The sequence below is a fragment of the Talpa occidentalis genome, unplaced genomic scaffold, assembly GCF_014898055.3.
Source record: "Talpa occidentalis isolate TD23 unplaced genomic scaffold, MPIMG_talOcc4v2.1 talOcc4.15, whole genome shotgun sequence".
Taxonomy (NCBI): domain Eukaryota; kingdom Metazoa; phylum Chordata; class Mammalia; order Eulipotyphla; family Talpidae; genus Talpa; species Talpa occidentalis.
The window spans coordinates 10,269,786-10,288,062 of record NW_023601543.1 but is presented as its reverse complement, the minus strand read 5'-3'; the positions used below and the strand labels follow the sequence as shown (position 1 = coordinate 10,288,062).

At 47.2% G+C, this 18,277-nt stretch overlaps 1 protein-coding gene across 1 annotated transcript in view; it reads right to left on the bottom strand.

The window, feature by feature from the left end:
* ARHGEF6 (Rac/Cdc42 guanine nucleotide exchange factor 6) overlaps window positions 1–15,286 on the bottom strand; it is a 97,112-nt gene extending 81,826 nt beyond the window's left edge. The window contains exons 1-2 of the mRNA XM_037512801.2: window positions 15,107–15,286; window positions 13,839–13,922 (exon numbers count right to left, since the gene is read on the bottom strand). Of these exons, the coding sequence (XP_037368698.1) occupies window positions 13,839–13,922; window positions 15,107–15,271 (249 nt within the window). The 5' untranslated portion in view covers window positions 15,272–15,286. The remainder of the gene's footprint in view (window positions 1–13,838; window positions 13,923–15,106) is intronic.
* Between the last annotated feature and the right edge of the window lie 2,991 nt (window positions 15,287–18,277).

The window sequence follows — 18,277 nt, the reverse complement described above, 5'->3', positions numbered from 1 at the left end:
AGTGAAAGATGTTAATAATGTTGAAAGGATTAGTTTCTGCTGTTTAAGCATGAGAATAGAGGCCAAGCCTGCGATCACCATTCATCGAAAATTCCCAGAACTGTTCAACTTTGTTTTGCCTTCAGAAGAAGGGTGTTCACTTTTAGAAAATATGTGAAGATGTTACCTTTGACTTTATTTTTTAAATCATTTTTCAAACAAACTAGCAGTCTGCCAAATAAAGCATGGGACTGAGAAATAAGATGGCTGGATCCTGCCCCACCCCAACCCCCATTTTAAGTTCTATGCCCGTCTAAATTCTCAATGGAGCTGAGTGTAAATCCTCAGAACCTTGGGAGAAGTCCTCAGTTTACCCTCCTCCACTCAAGTTGTTTCTTTTTATGCCAGACTTCTATAAAGCATGACTCACTTCTTAAACAGAGTTTGCTTAACATAACTGACTAAGTGAAATGATTTTTTGGAAAATGTAATATTGTCATTTGTGAACCTTAGTGTACTCACTAAATTAAAAATTCCAACTAGGAACTAGCTTTTATTGAGTTTCCTTGAGTTCCAGGCTAAGTGCTTTGCCAGCTCTCTCTTCTGTAATGCTCGGAGGTAGTATATGCCTAGTAAAACTAAGGTGACCTTTCCCTCATATTTCCTCCCACCACCACGTACCCAATATGTGGCCAGCCCAGGGCAGTGCAAGTCCAGATTTGCAGCTCTCAGCCTCTATCTACACTACTATACTACTTCCCAGAACAGAAGATTCCCAGATTAGGAATCGAAGCCAGAGCAAGGCAGGGAAAGCCACACATTCTAGCCACTAGGCCACGAAGCACATGTTGGGTGGCCAGACCCCCCCCCCCACACACACACAAAGGCCCCAGATGTTTATATGTTGGGGGGGATTCTGCTTTTTATAGTTTTGCTGTCTCCATTCTTGATGAGTGGTAGATTTCATTTCTTCAGTGTTCCACATACACATATGTGCAACTTACCCTGAACAGTGCAGGGATTGGGGGTACTGATTCCCACACCGTTGAAAATCCTTGAAACCTTAACTGCTGTCATCCTTTGGTATCCCCAGTGAGTTGGGTTCAGGACATGCCCCCAAACCAAAATCCACCAATGCCCAAGTCCCTTATCATCAGCCCTCTGTGGTCTGCACACTGCATCTAAGCATTCAACCAGCCAGCGCTGGACACAGGCAGTTGATTGCATCTGTGAATGCAGAGAAAAAAATCTACATATAAGTAGGCCCACCCAGTTCAAACCCAGGCTGTTCACGGGTCAACTGTACACTCTTTCTGCCATTGCCAGTGTGGCTGCAATATGGCAGCCCCTCATCTCCTTTCCTGGAGCTTCTTGGTTAGATACTGGTTTCCATTTTACAAAGTGCTTTCACACATGTCATCTCATTTGCTATTTCTAACCAAGAAATTGGGGAGGAAAAATAAGATTACTCATAACTCCAGCGTGTTACATCAATAAAGTCATTGGCTCTGAGTGAGGGCCAGCAGGCAGTCTCCTAGGCACCAGGTGCCAAAGTCTTAGTGCAGAGGTGGGCCGTCCATCCTGCAGCCCAGCTCTCTCTTGACCATTCAGTCATCCTAGCCGTCGTTAATTTAATAAACATTTATGAGCACCGGCCATGTGCCACACTCTACAGAGTGCTGAGTTTGCTAGGGTAACAAAGATGATCCAGCTTCCCTCCTTTGAGAAGTTCCAAGACTAGCAGAGAAATAAATGTGTCCACAGACAAGCACAGTGGAATGGACGAGCAACATAAAGGTAGCTAGGCACAAGAGATTCTGAGAAAATAGACCCTAGCTGCCCAACACAGCAAAGATTTTCTACAAGATTCTGAAGAGGATACTAGTTTCTCTTCAGGGTTATCAGCTTGGTGGCAGTTTGGTAGGTTGCAGAGAAAATAGACCCTAGCTGCCCAACACAGCAAAGATTTTCTACAAGATTCTGAAGAGGATACTAGTTTCTCTTCAGGGTTATCAGCTTGGTGGCAGTTTGGTAGGTTGCTGAGCTCTAGATAAGCCAGGGAAATGGTTCTCAACTCTGGATGCATATTGGAATCACTAGGGGAGCCTTCAAAGCGAAATAATTAGGTTTGGCTACCTCAGAAAACCGTTAGACAGTCCCTGCTCAACCAGCCACTCCATCCCTCTGTAGTATCAAGCCAAGAGAAATGCACCTATATGTTCACCGGAAGCCTTGCTTGAGGGCTTCTTAGCAGTGCATTCATAGCAACGAGGTGTGGGAAACAATTCAGATGTCCATCAACAGGTGAACAGGTAGAAAAAGTACTGAACGTCCACTTGGTGCAATACTACAAGCAGTAAATAGAGAAACCACCAGTATCCACACAAATACCACCCCAGTTAATGAAACCTCCCACACATAAGCACATACTGTACCAGTCCACTCATGAAAACATCAAATCAGAAAAAAAAATGAATCTATTGTCTTAAGATTGGGGCAGTGTGCCCCTTGGTGAGGGGTAGTGACTGGGAAGGGGTACAGGGTGGTTTCTGGGCGCTGATAATGTGTTTCTTTATCAGTATACTGATTACATGGATGAATTCACTTTATCAAATGATATCCTCAGGATTTGTGCAATTTCCTGAATGCATGTTATATTTCAATAGAATGTTTACTGAGACAATTGAAAAAAAGAGATACCAAGGCGTGGACCTCACTGCAGACCAATTAACTGGAAGCTAGGGGGGTGGTGGGCAACTCCTGTATTTGTAAAATGCACCCCAGGTGAGTATACTGTACAGCTATGTCTGAAATCCAAGGGTCTAGGTTCTCCTCTATTTATCGATAGCTCCTTGGGGGGTACAGTCTGGCACCTGGCGGAGAGCCTGCATTTCAGAGTGAGGTATATCACCGATTAGATTCTGGGTCTGTTTTTGCACTGATAGCAAGTGGCATTTCTCTGGATCACCCCCAAACCTCAGTTTCCACTGCTGTGTAATGGGCACAAGACCACTGCCCTCCCAGGACTGTTACGAGGATTAAATAAAACAATATCCTCAATTGCCTCGCCTGGGACCGAGAACATCAGAGCTTGAGAAACAGCAGGTAATGGACTCCTTCCCCTCCTCAGTACAGTGGTGAACAGATGGCTGTAGACAAACAAAACACACATTCTCCAATTTCTCCTCCTGAAGGAGTTTCTTTGTAAAGACTGAAGTAACAGTATACTCGGACTGATGATGCCAACAAATATCAGACTTTTCTGGGTCCAAGTCGCTCCCTCTGCTGAGCATCTGCTAGCCCTGAAGATGAATGGAGAAGAGGCGGACTCGTGGGTAAATTCGAACCCCAGACCCTCCCTTGCAAAGTTTTGCTCATGTCCTCACAGCAAAGTCAAGGCCAAGATGTGAGATGGCAAAAAAAAAAAAAAAAAAAAGAAAAAAGTTGGCCACTCAGAAGACACAGCATCCGTGTGTGCCCCATGAATCACTTTTGTGAAAAATGTCATGTTTGAGTAAAAACAAACAGAGCCAGAGCCTGGGCTGCACGGGAGTCCAGGTTGGGTTCTGGTGCTGCCAGTGGGAAGCTGCGTGACTTTGGTTGACTAAACTTTTCTGCTCCTCTGTCTTTCAAATGAAAGTAATGCTCTCTCTCCTACGTCTTTTACAAGGGCAAGAGAAGTGCAGATAAAAGAAGAGGAAGACATTCCCCAAAAAAAGATTCAGCAGCAAAGACAGGCAAAATGAGAATACTAGCTGGAAATTTACTTTGTTCAAAACTGCAGTCATCAACAACCACCCCCTCCCGCCGCCACTGAGAACTCTTGATAGGGAAGGCTCGGAGCTCACCCAGGGACCACACCAGCCCAGAGCCGGCTTATGTAAGCAGGGACTGCAGCACTGCCTGGCGTGTAGCATAATACTTTGCTTAAGAGAAATGCTTGCAAATGCCTCAGCTGAAGTGCAAGGGCAGGCCCAGGCCTTACGTTTTGGAGAGGTGCTCTCAGTCACAGAACAGCAGAACAGTGGCCAGAGCAAATGATGTCATCGGAGCTCCTCTTACCATGGCCAATGTCAAAATTAATATAGGAAGTTCAAGGACAAATTGTGGGTTTTCCCTGCAAATATAAGTTAGAAAAGCAGTTTGTCCCTTAGAATCTGGCTTTAAAAATTGTTAATACTTTATACACCATCCACTGAAATGTATCTTATTTTGGATCCCATGAAGCTTTTATTGACAAAAATATCCATAGTGGCGTAGAGAAATATATTCCCTTACTGTACTTTTACTCCCACTACACATTTAGAAGTTGATGTGAGTCACCCCAGGTCCGAAAACAATAACAAACCGAAAATAAAACCCTAATATTTGGGGAGAGACAGATAAACTTAAGGGCTCTCCACTCTAGAACTAAGAAAGGAAATAGCTCAAATACCTGTTGGGTTCCTCTATATGACTGGAAATGAAAACTCGAAATTAACTACACGCACGTTGGAACCAGCCTTGCAGAGTGCAGGTCTTTTCCGTGCACAGACCAGTCCTGCGACAGAGCTGTGCACGCCACACCGAGAACAGAAAATATCCCCAAATGTATGGATGCTGGGGATGGGGGGGGGTATGATAGTAGTGTCAAAAATAGTACCGTTGGCTCCTGCTCTGGTGCCGGGGGGGGGGAAGAAGGAATCCGATCTGATGCAAACCTGGCGGGCAGAGCCGGACAACTCGCCCCTAAGTTTGGCGCGTCCCCGCTCCGCGCCCTCGGCCCCCGGGATCTCGGTGCGCCGCGAGGCCCTGCCAGAGAACGGACCCCGCGGCTGGGGCTCGCGGCTACCGCAGGGAGAGGAAGGGCGGCTCCGCCCCGGCTGGGGTCCCTCGCCGCCCCCCCGCCCCCCGGCCCCGCGCTCTCCTCTGCCCCTGACCCCTTGCCACGGGCAGGTCACCTGGCTCGGCTGCTGCCCGCTGGTCCTCCGGCTGCCCGTTCGCTCCAGCCGTTCGCTCCCGCCGCGCCGCCGCCGCCTCCTGGAAGCGGCTCGCCCTCCCGAGTCACGGGGCCCGAGAGCGGCGGGCGAGCGTCTGCCCAGGCTGCGGGGACCGCCGGACCGGGCGGAGCTGGGACCTGCCCTGAGCGCGGCCGCCACCCAGGCGAAACCGGAGAGCTGGGCTGGCCGCCGGGGGCGGGGAGGCGCTGCAACTTTGCTCCTGGACGCGGTCGAGGAGGGGCGCCCGTCTCCAAACTCTGCGCCGCGCCCGCCACCTCGCCAGTCCGGGGTTTGGGGTTGGGTGTTTTTTTTAATGCCTTTTTTTTTTTTTTTGCTTTTGCATCTAAAGGGCAGCCAGATGTGCTGCCCCCAAGTTCTTGCCGCCGCAGCTCCGCGGGCGGGGGCCGCGGGGTCGACGCGGGGTGCGGGAGACGCGCCCCGCTGGGTGCGCTGGCAGCGAGTGCGGCGCGGGCGCGCGGGCGGTGGCGGGCGGGAGCGGCTGCGGGGGGAGCCTGCGTTCAAGGCCCCTGCGGACCCAGTTCGGCGGTGGGCGCCAGACCCCTCCTGCCTGCCGCCGAAGCCTAGGCGGGCGCGCGGCCTGGAGGGACCCGGGCAGCGCGGGGAAGCAGTGACCCGGACCTGGATCGTCCAAAGTAGGAACTGGAAGTGACAGCGGCGCAGGGCAGAGCTGCAGCCGCCGCCGCCGCCGGCCCCGCCGCCGCCGCCCGGGTGGCCCTGGCAGCAGCAGCAGCGGCGGCGGCCACACTGCGCATGCTGCTGCCGCGGGCTTCGGCCCAGAGCCCGCGCGGCCCGCGCCCGGCCTGGTGGCGGCGGCTGCCAGAGCCTCGGGCGGGAACCCCGACCCCACACGCCGGCCCTCGCTGCTGGCCTGCTCTCCCCCCAGCGCAGGACGCCGCTCGGAACCCCCACGCTGCGCGGGGAGGCGGGGAGGCGCCGAGACACCCGCGCGGGGAGGCGCGCCCCAGCGGCCGGCCACTTACCTCCCTTCCCCAACTCTCCTGGGGGCCCCTCCCGGGCTCTGTGATGACAGCTTCCACAGCACAGAGTGTCTTTGAAGGAGAATGAAGAGGTTCGTGAGAGCTGGGAAATATTTACAACCTCACTTGAAGTTCAATTTTTACAGAAATACAGCGCCCTGGGGAAAAGATGAGGATGGCCAGAAGTCATGGGTGACATTTCATGCAACTCTGGGAAATTCCATTAGGAGTGTCAGATTTGCTCAACAGAAAGGAAACTTACCCAAATCCTCTTTAGTCTTCCCAGTAGCTCAAACTGAGCAGCTAAATATAAAGCTTTGCCCAGTGGAAAGAGATGGAAAAGGGCCAGTTAAAAAGCATCCAACGGTTAGCTAATACCCTACTCTAGTCTCCTCGTTTTAGGGATGAGCCAGCCCAGGCACAGAGAAGGGGTCTCTCACTTCACACTGGTGCAGGCTCAGGATTCGAAGACACCCATTGCAGCTACTGCTTGACTGCCTGGCCGGATGCCTAACTCCTGGCGGGGAGGTGCTGCCCTCCCAGAGCTGGCGCTCTTATGGGAGATTTAGCCTTGACTCATGATTATAAGTAGAGCTGTCTTACTTCCAGAACTGCTTCCCTGCAGAGCAGGCCCTGGGAAATGGCAAATCGTCCGTCCCACAGGCCCTACTTTGGGGAGGGCACCCGTGCTGTTCCGGTGACAAGGCAGATGGAGTGAGTCAGGGAGACAGGAGGCAGTGAGGGGGTGGGGGCACAGAAAAAGCCATGCTGATCCCAGCTGGCATGAGAGAGAGAGAGAATGGAAGGGAGGGAGAAAGAAAGAAGCACTAACTGAGCCTCCTTACATTCAATGAAATCCTTCATGAGCCAAACACCTTTTGACAAAGCCAGCTTGGCTCAGGACAGAATAGCGGTGTCCCTGGCAAGGGGGCTGGTAGTAAGGGTGGTGGTGTAGACGCATGAATGAGGCAGGGGGAAGGTCTGGATGAAATGCAACCACAGGACTGCAGTTGCCTTTGCACTGCATATTGGTGAGGCTGCCGCCAGGCCAAGACCACCAGAGAAGTACCACCCAAGCCAGTCTCTGCTGATCAGACTGTACATGACCCTGAGTCCCATCAGGTTCAAAGGCAGAACCAAAACAGAATTTCTAGAATTGTGGTGTTAAGGGACTTCCTGGTCACATTAGTGACACTCCTCCTAGAGGTGAGGATTTTTCCTTATGTTCTGGAAGATTTTCTCTTGAGGCTTGAGAGTCCTCCCTGTTTTCTCCATTCTATAAACAAATAATGAAGATATATTTGGTTCACAGGAAAGAAGTAAAATGGACTATAAAATGGTGAGAAAATGTCCAAACGCATTAGGAATTGTGAAATACAGATGACAGTGAGAAATGAAATATCAATTTCACCCAGCAGTTTAGCAAATATTAAAGATATATCATATCTAGTATTGCCCAGGACAGGAAGAAGGCACTTTCTGCACTCTTGCTGGGAGTCTAGCTTTTTTGTAAGGGAATTTGGGGTATCTGTGGAATTTTGACACATTAATTCCTTTCCTATGAAGCAAGATGTTTCAAGAATGATCACAGATGTGCACAAATCTGTATGTGCATATACATAACCTACTGGGATTTATCCCAGCAACGCAGGATGGATTTCACATATGGAAATCAATCAATGTAATACAACATTGCATCAATGTAATTAAGGACAAAAAAAATCATTGGTCATCCTAACAGATGCAGAAAAAGTACTTAGCAAAATCTAATAGTACCCTTTCGTGATAAAAACGCTCAAAAACTAGGAATAGCAAGGAACTCCCTCAACCAAATAAAGAGCATATATGAAAAACTCGCAGCTAGCATTCATACTCCGTGGTGAAAGCCTGAATTCTTCCTCCTAATATCAAAAACAAGACCAGGATGTCACTCTCATCACTTCTAGCCAACATTGTATTGTAGGTTCTAATCAGGCAAATTAAGCCAGAAAATGAAATAAAAGGCACTAAATGGGAAAGGAAGTAATGGAAGCATCTCTACTCACAGATGACATGATCGTACATAAGAACACCACCAGGCATCTAAATAACTCTTTGTACTAATGAATAAGTTGAGCAAAGTTTAAGGACACAAGATCACTCTAGAAAAATTAATTGCATTTCCGTGCACTTGCAATGAACAATCCAAATATGAAACAATTACACCAAAAGAAATGACACACTTTGGAAGAAATTGAGCCAAAGCAGTATAAGACATCTACACTGAAAATTATAAAACATTGTTGAGTGAAATTTAAAATGACCTAAATAAATGGGAATACATCCAGTGTTGATGGAGCAGAAGACTTAATGGTGTTGAGATGACAGTATTCTCCAAAGTGATATAGAAATTGAATCAAATCACTATTGAAATTCCAGCTGTTTTTTTTGCAGAAATAGGTAAGCTGATCCTAGAATCCGTATGGGCATGCAAGGGATCCAGAATTGCCAAAATGATTTGATTTGGAAAACAAAGGACAAAGTTGGAGTACTCATGCTTTCTGCTTTCAAAATCAACTATAAAGCTACATTAATCAATTGAGAAAAGGAAAGGCCAGTGTTTTCAATAAATGATTTAAGGCAAGTGGATCTCCACGTGTAAAAGAATGAATTTGGACTAGCTCACTCCATGTACAAAATTAAGTCAACGTGCATCAAAGCCCTTAAATGCAAGAGCTTAAAACGATAACACACTTAGAAGAAAATATGGGGAAAAGTCTTATAACCTTGTATTAGGCACTGGTTTCTTAGATAAACTACACAAAATACAAGTAACAAAAGAACAACTAGATGAATTTGATGTCATTTCAAAGACATAAAAGACACCTTTATGACAACATTTTAAATTGTTTAGGGCCTCCCCGGTGGCACAGCGGTTGAGCGCTGGGTTGCGAAGCTGCCCGCAGTCTCTGCAGCACCGGTTCGTTTCCTGGCCTCCAGCGAGGGTCCCACATGGCGCGCAGACCTCCCCTGCCGCCCGCTGCTCCCCTCAGCAGTGTACTTCGGTCCTTCTGCCTGCTCTGCTCCCCGCTCTGGCTCTGGTGAATTCTCTCACCTTCCCGTGCTTCTGACTGTGCCCAGTGCTTGTATAAATAAATAAATAAATCTTTAAAATTGTTTAAATATTGTGTGTTTCTAAAGATACTATCGAAGTTGGGGTGGTGTTTCCAAGGCATCTCAGCAGACTGCTGTGACTAGTCCCAGCTGTGTGATCTTCGAGAGACCCTAAGACACTATGGCCATATGAGAAACACCAAGTTCGAGGTTACTTGGAGAGGCCAAGTGACCACCTTGAGGGTCAGAAGGGAGTGGCTCTTTACTGTGGTCACCATGCCTCACAGCCAGCAGGCACACTGGGGACATGCTGCCACACCTCTGGCTCCATTTGTCTACATCTCCAAACTGCTCAGTTTAAGCTGCTCTCTTTCTTTCTTCCTTTTTGTTTTTGTTTCTCCCATTCCATTTGTCTTCTAGCTCAGGGATGAGGTGGCTGTGGAGCACACATTGGGTGTCAGTGGAAAACGGAAATAAGGGGAACCCAGACACATGGTACAGTGAGGGTGGGGAACACCACTTCCATTTTCCTTTAAAAAATAAAGGGCAGGGCCTCCCCTGGTGGTGCAGGCAGTTGAGCGCCTTGCTGTGAAGCTGTCCACAGCCTCTGCAGTGCAGGTTTGATCCCGGCCGGCCGGTGAGGGTCCCACATGGTGCAGCAGACCTCTCCTGTCGTGCCTGCTGCTCCCCTCAGCAGTGTATTTCAGTCAGTCTGCCTGTTCTGTTCCCCGCTCTGTCTCTGGTGAGTCCTCTCACCTCCTGCACATCTGGCCTGTACCCCATTCTTGTATAAATAAATAAATACATTTTTAAAAGGTTAAAAAAAATAAGAAATGAAGGGCAGGAGGGCCTCCCTAGTGGTGCAAGGGGTTGGGCACCACACTATGAAGCAATCCACAGCCTCTGCGGCACAAGTTCAATCACCAGCCAGCCAGGGAGCAACCCACATGGCGCAGCAGACCTCTCCTGTCTCACCCACTGCTCCCCTCAGCAGTGTACTTTGGTCAATCTGCCTGTTCTGTTCCCCACTCTGTCTCTGGTGTATCCTCTCATCCCCCGCATTTCTGGCCTGTACCCCAGCTCTTGTATGCATAAATAAATAAATCTTTAAAAAAAATAAAGGGCAGAAGTGTGTTGGTTGGAAGGGTAGAGAACAAACCGGGAAACAATATGTAAGCTCCAGAGGTGGGTGGTGGGAACAGTCCCCAGAGACACTGTGGGGTGTGGGGTGGGAGGGGAGTGGCGTCAGGGCAATGCTTGCAGCATCAGGTACCCCAGAAGTTTCTGTCGGCCCAACTCAGTTCTCCTCAGCCACGTTCACCAGCAGCTTGATGGCTCTGTGCCCCACAGTCTGCTGGAGCACGTCTATGAAGACACCCTTATGTGCCTCTAGCCATTGATGTAGTTGCACCAGAACGCATTGAGGTAGATGAGCTTGGAGAACTGGAGGTCACAGACAATGAAGCCCAGATCCCCAAACTCGAGGATGGTTTTGGCCTGGTCTAAGTGCTCAGACTGGGGCTCAAGTGGTCCTGATTGCTGGAGAAGATGCTGTCCCACAGAGCAGTCTTGAGCTGGCAGTATCTCTCCCCACCCCTCCACACCCCCGCCAAAAAACCGCTGTCTGATGCCACACCCTGCTTTTCCATGGGGTCTGGTATTACTGACTTTGGGTGTTTTCACCAGGGTAGTGGGGAGGCTCTCTTTCAGAGGGTTGGGGGGTTTGGATCACTGAGGGCTCTGGGGAGTCACAACATGAATACTTGTCTCCTCCAGATACTAGTCTACCAGACTGGGGCACACAGCCTATCCCCCCTTGAGGGTGACACGGGGCAGCAGGTCATGGCAAGAGGATATGCAGTGACTGCAGCATCTGAGGAAAGCCACCCCATCACAGCGGCCCTGGAGCTCCGGCACCAATAAGGGGTCAGATCCATTCCAGAAGAGCCCACACTCATGGTCACTGATGACCTCCACACGGAGGAAGGGAAGAACACCAGGGCTCTGCGTGTCTGGTGGGTGGCCACAGTCAGAACTGCGGTGCAGGCGCTACAGCCATGCTCCTGCCTACCCTGAGCTCTTGGCCACACTTGGCTTGCCTGATGCTTCCGGCTCACAGTGTAGGGGTTCAAGAGTGCCTTGCCTTCCAGAACCAGCTCAGCAGCGGCAATCCCCACTCTACTCTCCAGGAAACTTCACTTCCCAGGTCTCTTCTCTGGTCAAGCCCTGCACCTCCATGTTGGATGCAGCCGCTCTGCGTCTGGGCTCCTGACACTGGACTCTCTTTCTTTAGATAAATATTAGCATGTTCTGGAAACTAGGCAAGCCAGGTTCTTATCACTTTATGTACATTTATGTTTTCACAGCATCAACCAGAATCTGTCAAGCATGTCTTACAGCAGGGATTGTGCCTAGCACACTCTATCTAAAGTGATATTACTAATATTTGTGTCTCGGTCTGTCTCCTGGCTACCGGGGAGGTTGAGACTGGATGGTCTGTACCCTTGGCTGCTGGGTGCTCCCCAGATCATCACTCACTCTCATTCCTTATGTATTGATTTGATCAGATTTATCTTCGGAAGCTCCTCAGTGTGCATGCAACACCACCTAGTTTTGACACTGACAGTGAGCATTTATTACAAGTGTCTTATGGACAATGGTATATTAAGTACCCTAGAGGCATTATCTCATTGGAGCCCTAAAACAGTTCTGCGCAGTAGATATTCTTAATGTCTCCATTACACAGATGAGGAAACCGGAGCACACAGAGGCCAGGGAATTTTTCCCAGAGTCATGCAGTGGGTAACTGACCTAGCCAAGACTCTGACCTAAGTCTGTCAAACAAGAGAAGGTATGTACCAGATATTGCCTCATTACATATTCATATGCTGTCCAGGCCAGCTAGAATTACAAAAAGAAAAACATGCCCAGTTCCTTTCATTTAGGAAGCTATAAATGTATGATACGTATTTTTAGAAGATCTCTATCCAAAGTAGATACCGATATTTTCCACATTGATGCTTAAAGAAATAAACTTTCAAGAGCAGAAAAATCCACTTTTGCGCAACGACTCAGTCCCCAACAATACCAGAGCCAGGAGGTCTCTATTATCTGGTTTTCTTAGAACTGCACAGCAGCTCAGTATACCTTCCATCTGCTTCAGAGTATAAAAATCATGACAACCATACCATCTTTTTATTTGACGAGTAAAAATAAAAACAGAAGGTCTCCCTGGTGGTACAAGGGGTTAAGCACAGTGTTATAAAGCTATCAGCTGCCACTGCAGCATGAGTTCCATCCCCGGCCAGGGAGAAACCCACATGGCTCAGCAGACCTCTCTTGTCTCGCCCGCTGCTCCCCTCGCCAGTGTACTTCGGTCAATCTGCCTGTTCTGTTCCCCGCTCTGTCTCTGGTGAATCCTTTCACCCCCTGCATCTCTGGCCTGTACCCCAGCTCTTGTATGAACAAATGAATAAATCTTTAAAAAAAAATGATCTGTTCCATGGCAGATATTCTATAAGGGATAGAGTGGTTTCAAGTCACACCCACCTAAAAGCCATACATACCAATGCATCCATGCATCACATACACACACACACGCATCGCATACACACCACACACACGCATCACATACACACCACACACACAAACACACACACACACACACACACACACACACATACACACACACACAGCTAAAATTAGGCAGCAGGGAAACCTGGAATGAAATGCTCTGAGACAAGCATAGCCCCTAACTTTAGGGAAAATTCCAAAGCAAGCAAAGTTTATCTGAGGCAAAGCTGCTTCTATTACTACTAAGACTGACACTTGGAGAGCACTCAGTATGTGCCTGACACTCTCGCACGATTATGAATTTACCGAGATCTCACACCAATCCTAAGAGACAGGTGCTGCGTTATTCCCATTTTACAGGTGGGGAGACTGAGGCTTAGAGGTGCAGTTAAGTATAATAACATGATCACAAAGGTCACAAAGCCACCAATGAGTGAGTACTAAGGTTTGAACCCTAGCAATAGAATCCATACACAAACCACAACTAATACTTTCCTGTGAAAATATGCTACACATACTCATCTATATCTGTCATGTCCCTGGGCCTACACTGAGCTTTCTCCATATATTATCTCATAGAACTTTTGAGGGTAGGGCTCTTAGTGCTAAATTATTATGCGGTATCTCATTTGAACCCTACAACACCACAAGCTACCTAGTATTGTGTCCATTTTACAGATAAAAACACTGAGGCCCACAGACATCAAGTAACTTGACACACAGGTAAAAGTATCACCTTCCTCTTGGTAACACCCCTATAGGAACTGTAAGGATTCATATAATATAAAATCATGGACTGTAGAAACTGTGTGTGTAATGTAAAGTCTCAGCCTCAGGGCAATGCTCCCTCAGCTTTTCGAGGCCCCTGTTCTAGAATGTTAATGGGAAAACGAGACAATAGATTTCTCTCTCATCCCAACTCAGAGATGACGTGCCCTTTGGCTGCAGCAAGCAGCCCCACTCTCGTTTGCCCTCAGCAGGAAAGCCTCTTTCAGGGCTATCAGCTTTTACATTTTGATTTGGCAGTGTTTTGGACCTAATTTCTGGAAAAGACAAACTAGCAAGTCACCACTGGGGCCAACCCCCTCCACCGTGGTTTCCGTAAGACTCGAGCTCTGTTTAACAGTGAAAATGAACCATGTGTTTTACCGCATGCCATCTTCACTGGCAGAGTGAAAAGTGAGGACGCCCAGGAAGGCAGCCAGGGCCAGCTTACCTCTACTTGCAGGGCGGCGCAGCCTTTCAGAAAGTCTTGGATGTTGTGGGTGCACTCGGCTTCAGTCTGGGGCTCCAGGCAGAACTAGAGAAACATGGTCAATGTCACTTGGAGAGTGTCATCCCAGGGCAAGACGACCCCACTCCCCAGTCACCGACCAGATACACTAGGCTTTCAAGCACGGAGCCACATTGCTGTCACCTCAGGAAGACAAATAACCGCTGGAGGAAGTGAGGCAAAAATCTAAACGGTCGGTGTGTATTTCAAATGCCAGCAAACCTTTAGTCCCACACCGTCTCTACCTACAAGCTTGTTCTCATGCCTTTTGTCAAAGTGGGGTGCTAGTGAATTCAAGCGACGCAGGCCATTTTGTTGAGTTTGATTCTTGCTTTCAAGTTAGTATCTTGCTCCCTCCTCCTCATGAAAATGTATTAAAGTTCTATTTTCCCCTTTGCTGTTCTCTCTATTTCATCAGTTCTTGAGATCTAACCACCTTCTGACCACTGTTTTTCAAGTTTAAGAAACGGTAAGTCGATTGTTCAGTTAAAATGCAAACAGGTTCAAGAAGGCAAAAGACCTTCACTTTCACATTCCCTGCTGATCTTAAGGAAATAATTGTAGGATTCTACCTTTGCACTTACTTTACGTGCCCACTTTAGAAATTATCCACAGAGCCCCAACAAAAATCTTGGATTTTTAAACGAGAGCAAGCTTAGTTTCACTTTGAACACATTGAAGTCCAATGATATATTTGGTTTCTATTACTTTAACAAACCTTGTGTGATATTTTGCATTCTTTTTTCCTGGTTGCTAAATAGCCTCACTTTCAATGAATATTTTATTTCTTGGGGGAAAATATCTACATTGATTTTAGGTAAACTCTCCATAGACACCATCAATATCTGTTACAAATCATCACACTAGTCCACAGACTCGTATGTAGCCCAGGTCCAAATCATGCCCTCAAGACACAGAGAGGGTGACATGTGTGTATGTCAGAGCAAGCTAGGGATATGCGTGTTTTCCTTGTCCCCTGGCACCAGCAGTGTGACAGGTCTTTACTGTCCTAATACTTGAGGGCCGATGACTAAAGGCCATTTCATTTTCTGACTATTTCAAATGACAAGGACAGTAAGAAAGAAGCTCTCGCTCTTAGAAAGAGACAACAGCAGAGGAGTCACAGGACCTGGCCAACAGGCGGCCCCAGGAGTCCCATTGCTGCTGCTCTGGGTGGCAGCCATCCCCGGGACACCGCCAGAACCCCTTACCTTTTCTACCGAGCCAGGCCTGAGTCTGTTGATCAGTTTGCACAGCACTACCCCATTTTTCAATGAGGACTTCAAGAACTCCTCCGGATCACAGATGGTCTTTTTGGGGGAATCTAAAACTCCCAAGGATATAAGCCATGTTACGATTCGCTCTTCTGGATTCATGTCTGGGGATTGTGAGCTCCGAACACTTCTCTGGGGCAGCTGCAAGGGCTAAGCCACATCCGCGATTGCATCTGCTGTTGGCTTCCTTTTTATGAGTTCTCTTCTGGTGCTTGCAGAGCAAAGCTTCACAACAACTCTTCTTCGACCACACTGGAAGGAATCCACTTGAATTACGGGATTTGAAAACCCCAGGGATCACTCAAACATGTCAACACAAGCTGAATGGAAAAGTCTTGGATATCACTGGTTTTCTCCTTGAAAATCTGCAAGATAAACTCATCAGGATTTAAAAAAGAAAAAGAAACACACACACACAAAACCAACAGCTGCAAGAAGCCAATGCTTTTGGAAAACAGAGGTGAGTGGTTATGAGGGGACCTTGGAACTGAGCTGCTGGGGGCGGGGGGGGAACAGTGTGGGGAAATGCTGTCAATAAATAGTCTAACCCCAGTGAAATCTGGCTCCTGTCAGGAGGAAGATGCCAACTGGCTCTTAGGTCAGACAGCTCTGAGCCTTGTGAAGAGCTGTGCTGGCACCACGGGCTCCAAGGAGGCAGGCCGAGAAAATTCTTCCAAGAAATGACCCGGTGTCCTCATCCTATCTCACAGAGATGGCCTGTCACAATCATTCCTTGCAAAACACGTTGTGTTGCATGGTGACAAGGTGCCAAGCGAATGAAGATTGTGCCTGCTGTCGGTCACCACTGCATATAAGCAGAAGCTGGGAGAATGGCATTTTACTTTGCAGCCAAAAAACTATATTTGGGGAAAGAGGCTAAGGATAACATCTGACATCCTGTTTACGTGCATTCTTTAGCAATTCTTTTTCTGGACCTGGTTCTACTCCACAATCCAGCTGCAGTCCCCTTAGTGGAGACTCAGACACAAAAGCAGGTAAAAAACACTTGAAAACAACTTTTGAGAACAAAAGAGCACTTGTCCTCTGTCTGCACTCCAGCCTGGAAGGTTGTTGCTCAACAAGAAACCCTTTACATTCACAAATGCTGCTCTGAAAAAAATAACTGGTGCAACAAGAGGGCTTTACTATTCTCAAGCACTTTCAGAACCAGTTGAAATTGTCATGCTATTGGGAAATGTATGAGAAGCCAGTTTTCACAGTCCAGCCTTACACTGGCAAATGGTTGGCACTCACCCTCACTGCCCCTCCTGCATGGGATCCTGCTAAGCATCAGAATCCTTCTCAACACAGCTTCGGGCCATCTACGACCAAATAATCTTAGATAATCTGACTGAATGTCTTCAAATCTTCCCCTTCTGGCATAACACCTATCACACTTTACTATTATTACTTGTTGCTCTGCCTCCTCCACCAGAACCTAACCTCCTTATGTGTCTTTAACTCTGCTCCTGGCAGAGAGCCTAGTACACAGTAGATGTTTTCTAAAAACACGAACTAAATGAATGAGTAAATTCATACGGAGTCCTGGGTACAGACACTACCTGATTATGATAGGGATTTTTGTTTGTTTTAATGGCTTACAACAAAATTTTTTCCTTGTTAATGATTTTTTATATTTTGATTGAAATATAATTGACATTATAAAATGCACATATTTATGATTTAATAAATTTTGGCACATGTATACACCTGTGATACAACCACACATACTCAGTCCAAATTAAACTTTTCTGCTCCCCCAAAAGTGTCCTTGCATTCTTCCTACCCATTCTCCCCTCCCATCCCCCCAAATCCCAGACAACCATCAATCTGCATTCAGTCCTCTAGATTAGTTTGCTTTTTCTAGAATGAAAGAAATGGAAGTGTATACTATGGTCCCTTCTTTTTGTCTGACTGTTTCACTCAACATCATTTCCAGATTCAATCATGTCATTTCATCTATCAAAAGTTCTGTAACAAAGATTTCACTGCCAAATATTTGGCTTCATGCAATTATACTTATACGAAATAAGTATAATCAACCAAAAGTTTTCATTGACTTTTGACCCACAGTCAAATCTATGTAATAAAAAGAAAGAAATCCAGTGTTGATAAATAAAATTCCCAAATCTTCTCTTCTTAAACACATATGTCATTTGGACTGTTTTCACAATTGCACATCAAAATTGTACTCTTCAAACAGATCTGGCAGTAATGTGGAGGCATCATGTACATTTTCTGACGAAGAAGAAAGCCTGAGTGATTTCAGGAACCCAGCCAGCCTAGTCCAAAATAGGCTTGAGTCCCCTGAGGTCACCTGGATGAAGATTTGCGTCATTCTGGACACTGGCTGTTGCAATGTATTGTACATAATAAAGTAAAATCAGAAAGGCAAGGCCACCTCTGCAAGATGGAAGAAACAGTTTTAGTAGTGTAAAGATTGGACGTTAGGGTTGGTATGGTCAAATGTCAAGAAAGCAATGAATTCTGGGATAGTAGCAAGCATATGGGTGACAAAAATCAGGCTGGGTAGGGAAGCAAGTGAAGCTAGAGAGGAGCTGATGAACTGGGAGGGGTGGAGAGAGGAGGCTGAAAGCCTGGAGGTCACAGGGACACATGTGCAGGAGTAAAATGGGCAAAGGTCTCGCCCAACTCCAGCTCCCTGGTAGCCACATCCACTGGCTGTCACTGCTTTTCTCACCTCCACCTGCTCATCTTCATGAACTCCTTGGCCCAGCAGTTGAGGTGATTTTCCAAAAGCACCTCTTTAATGGTGTAGTATTTACAAACTACACATCTTATGAGGGAAGGAGGCAAGAGAAAGCCATGAGTGGAACTTGCACCAACATAGGTATCATTCCATTAAAACTAAAAAATGTGCAGGAAATAATGTAAATCTTAATTTTATTCAAATTGAACGGTGCATACAATAGTATTTATTACACTGTTTTCTTTTATTTCTATGGGTTTGGAAATACTCATAATTGATTTTTCAAATTTTCACATCCACTGGGTCACTTGTTAAAAAGGAGATTTGGGGGTCCTCCCTGGTGGTGCAAGGGGTTAAGCACCGCACTATGAAGTAATCTGCAGCCTCTGCAGCACAAG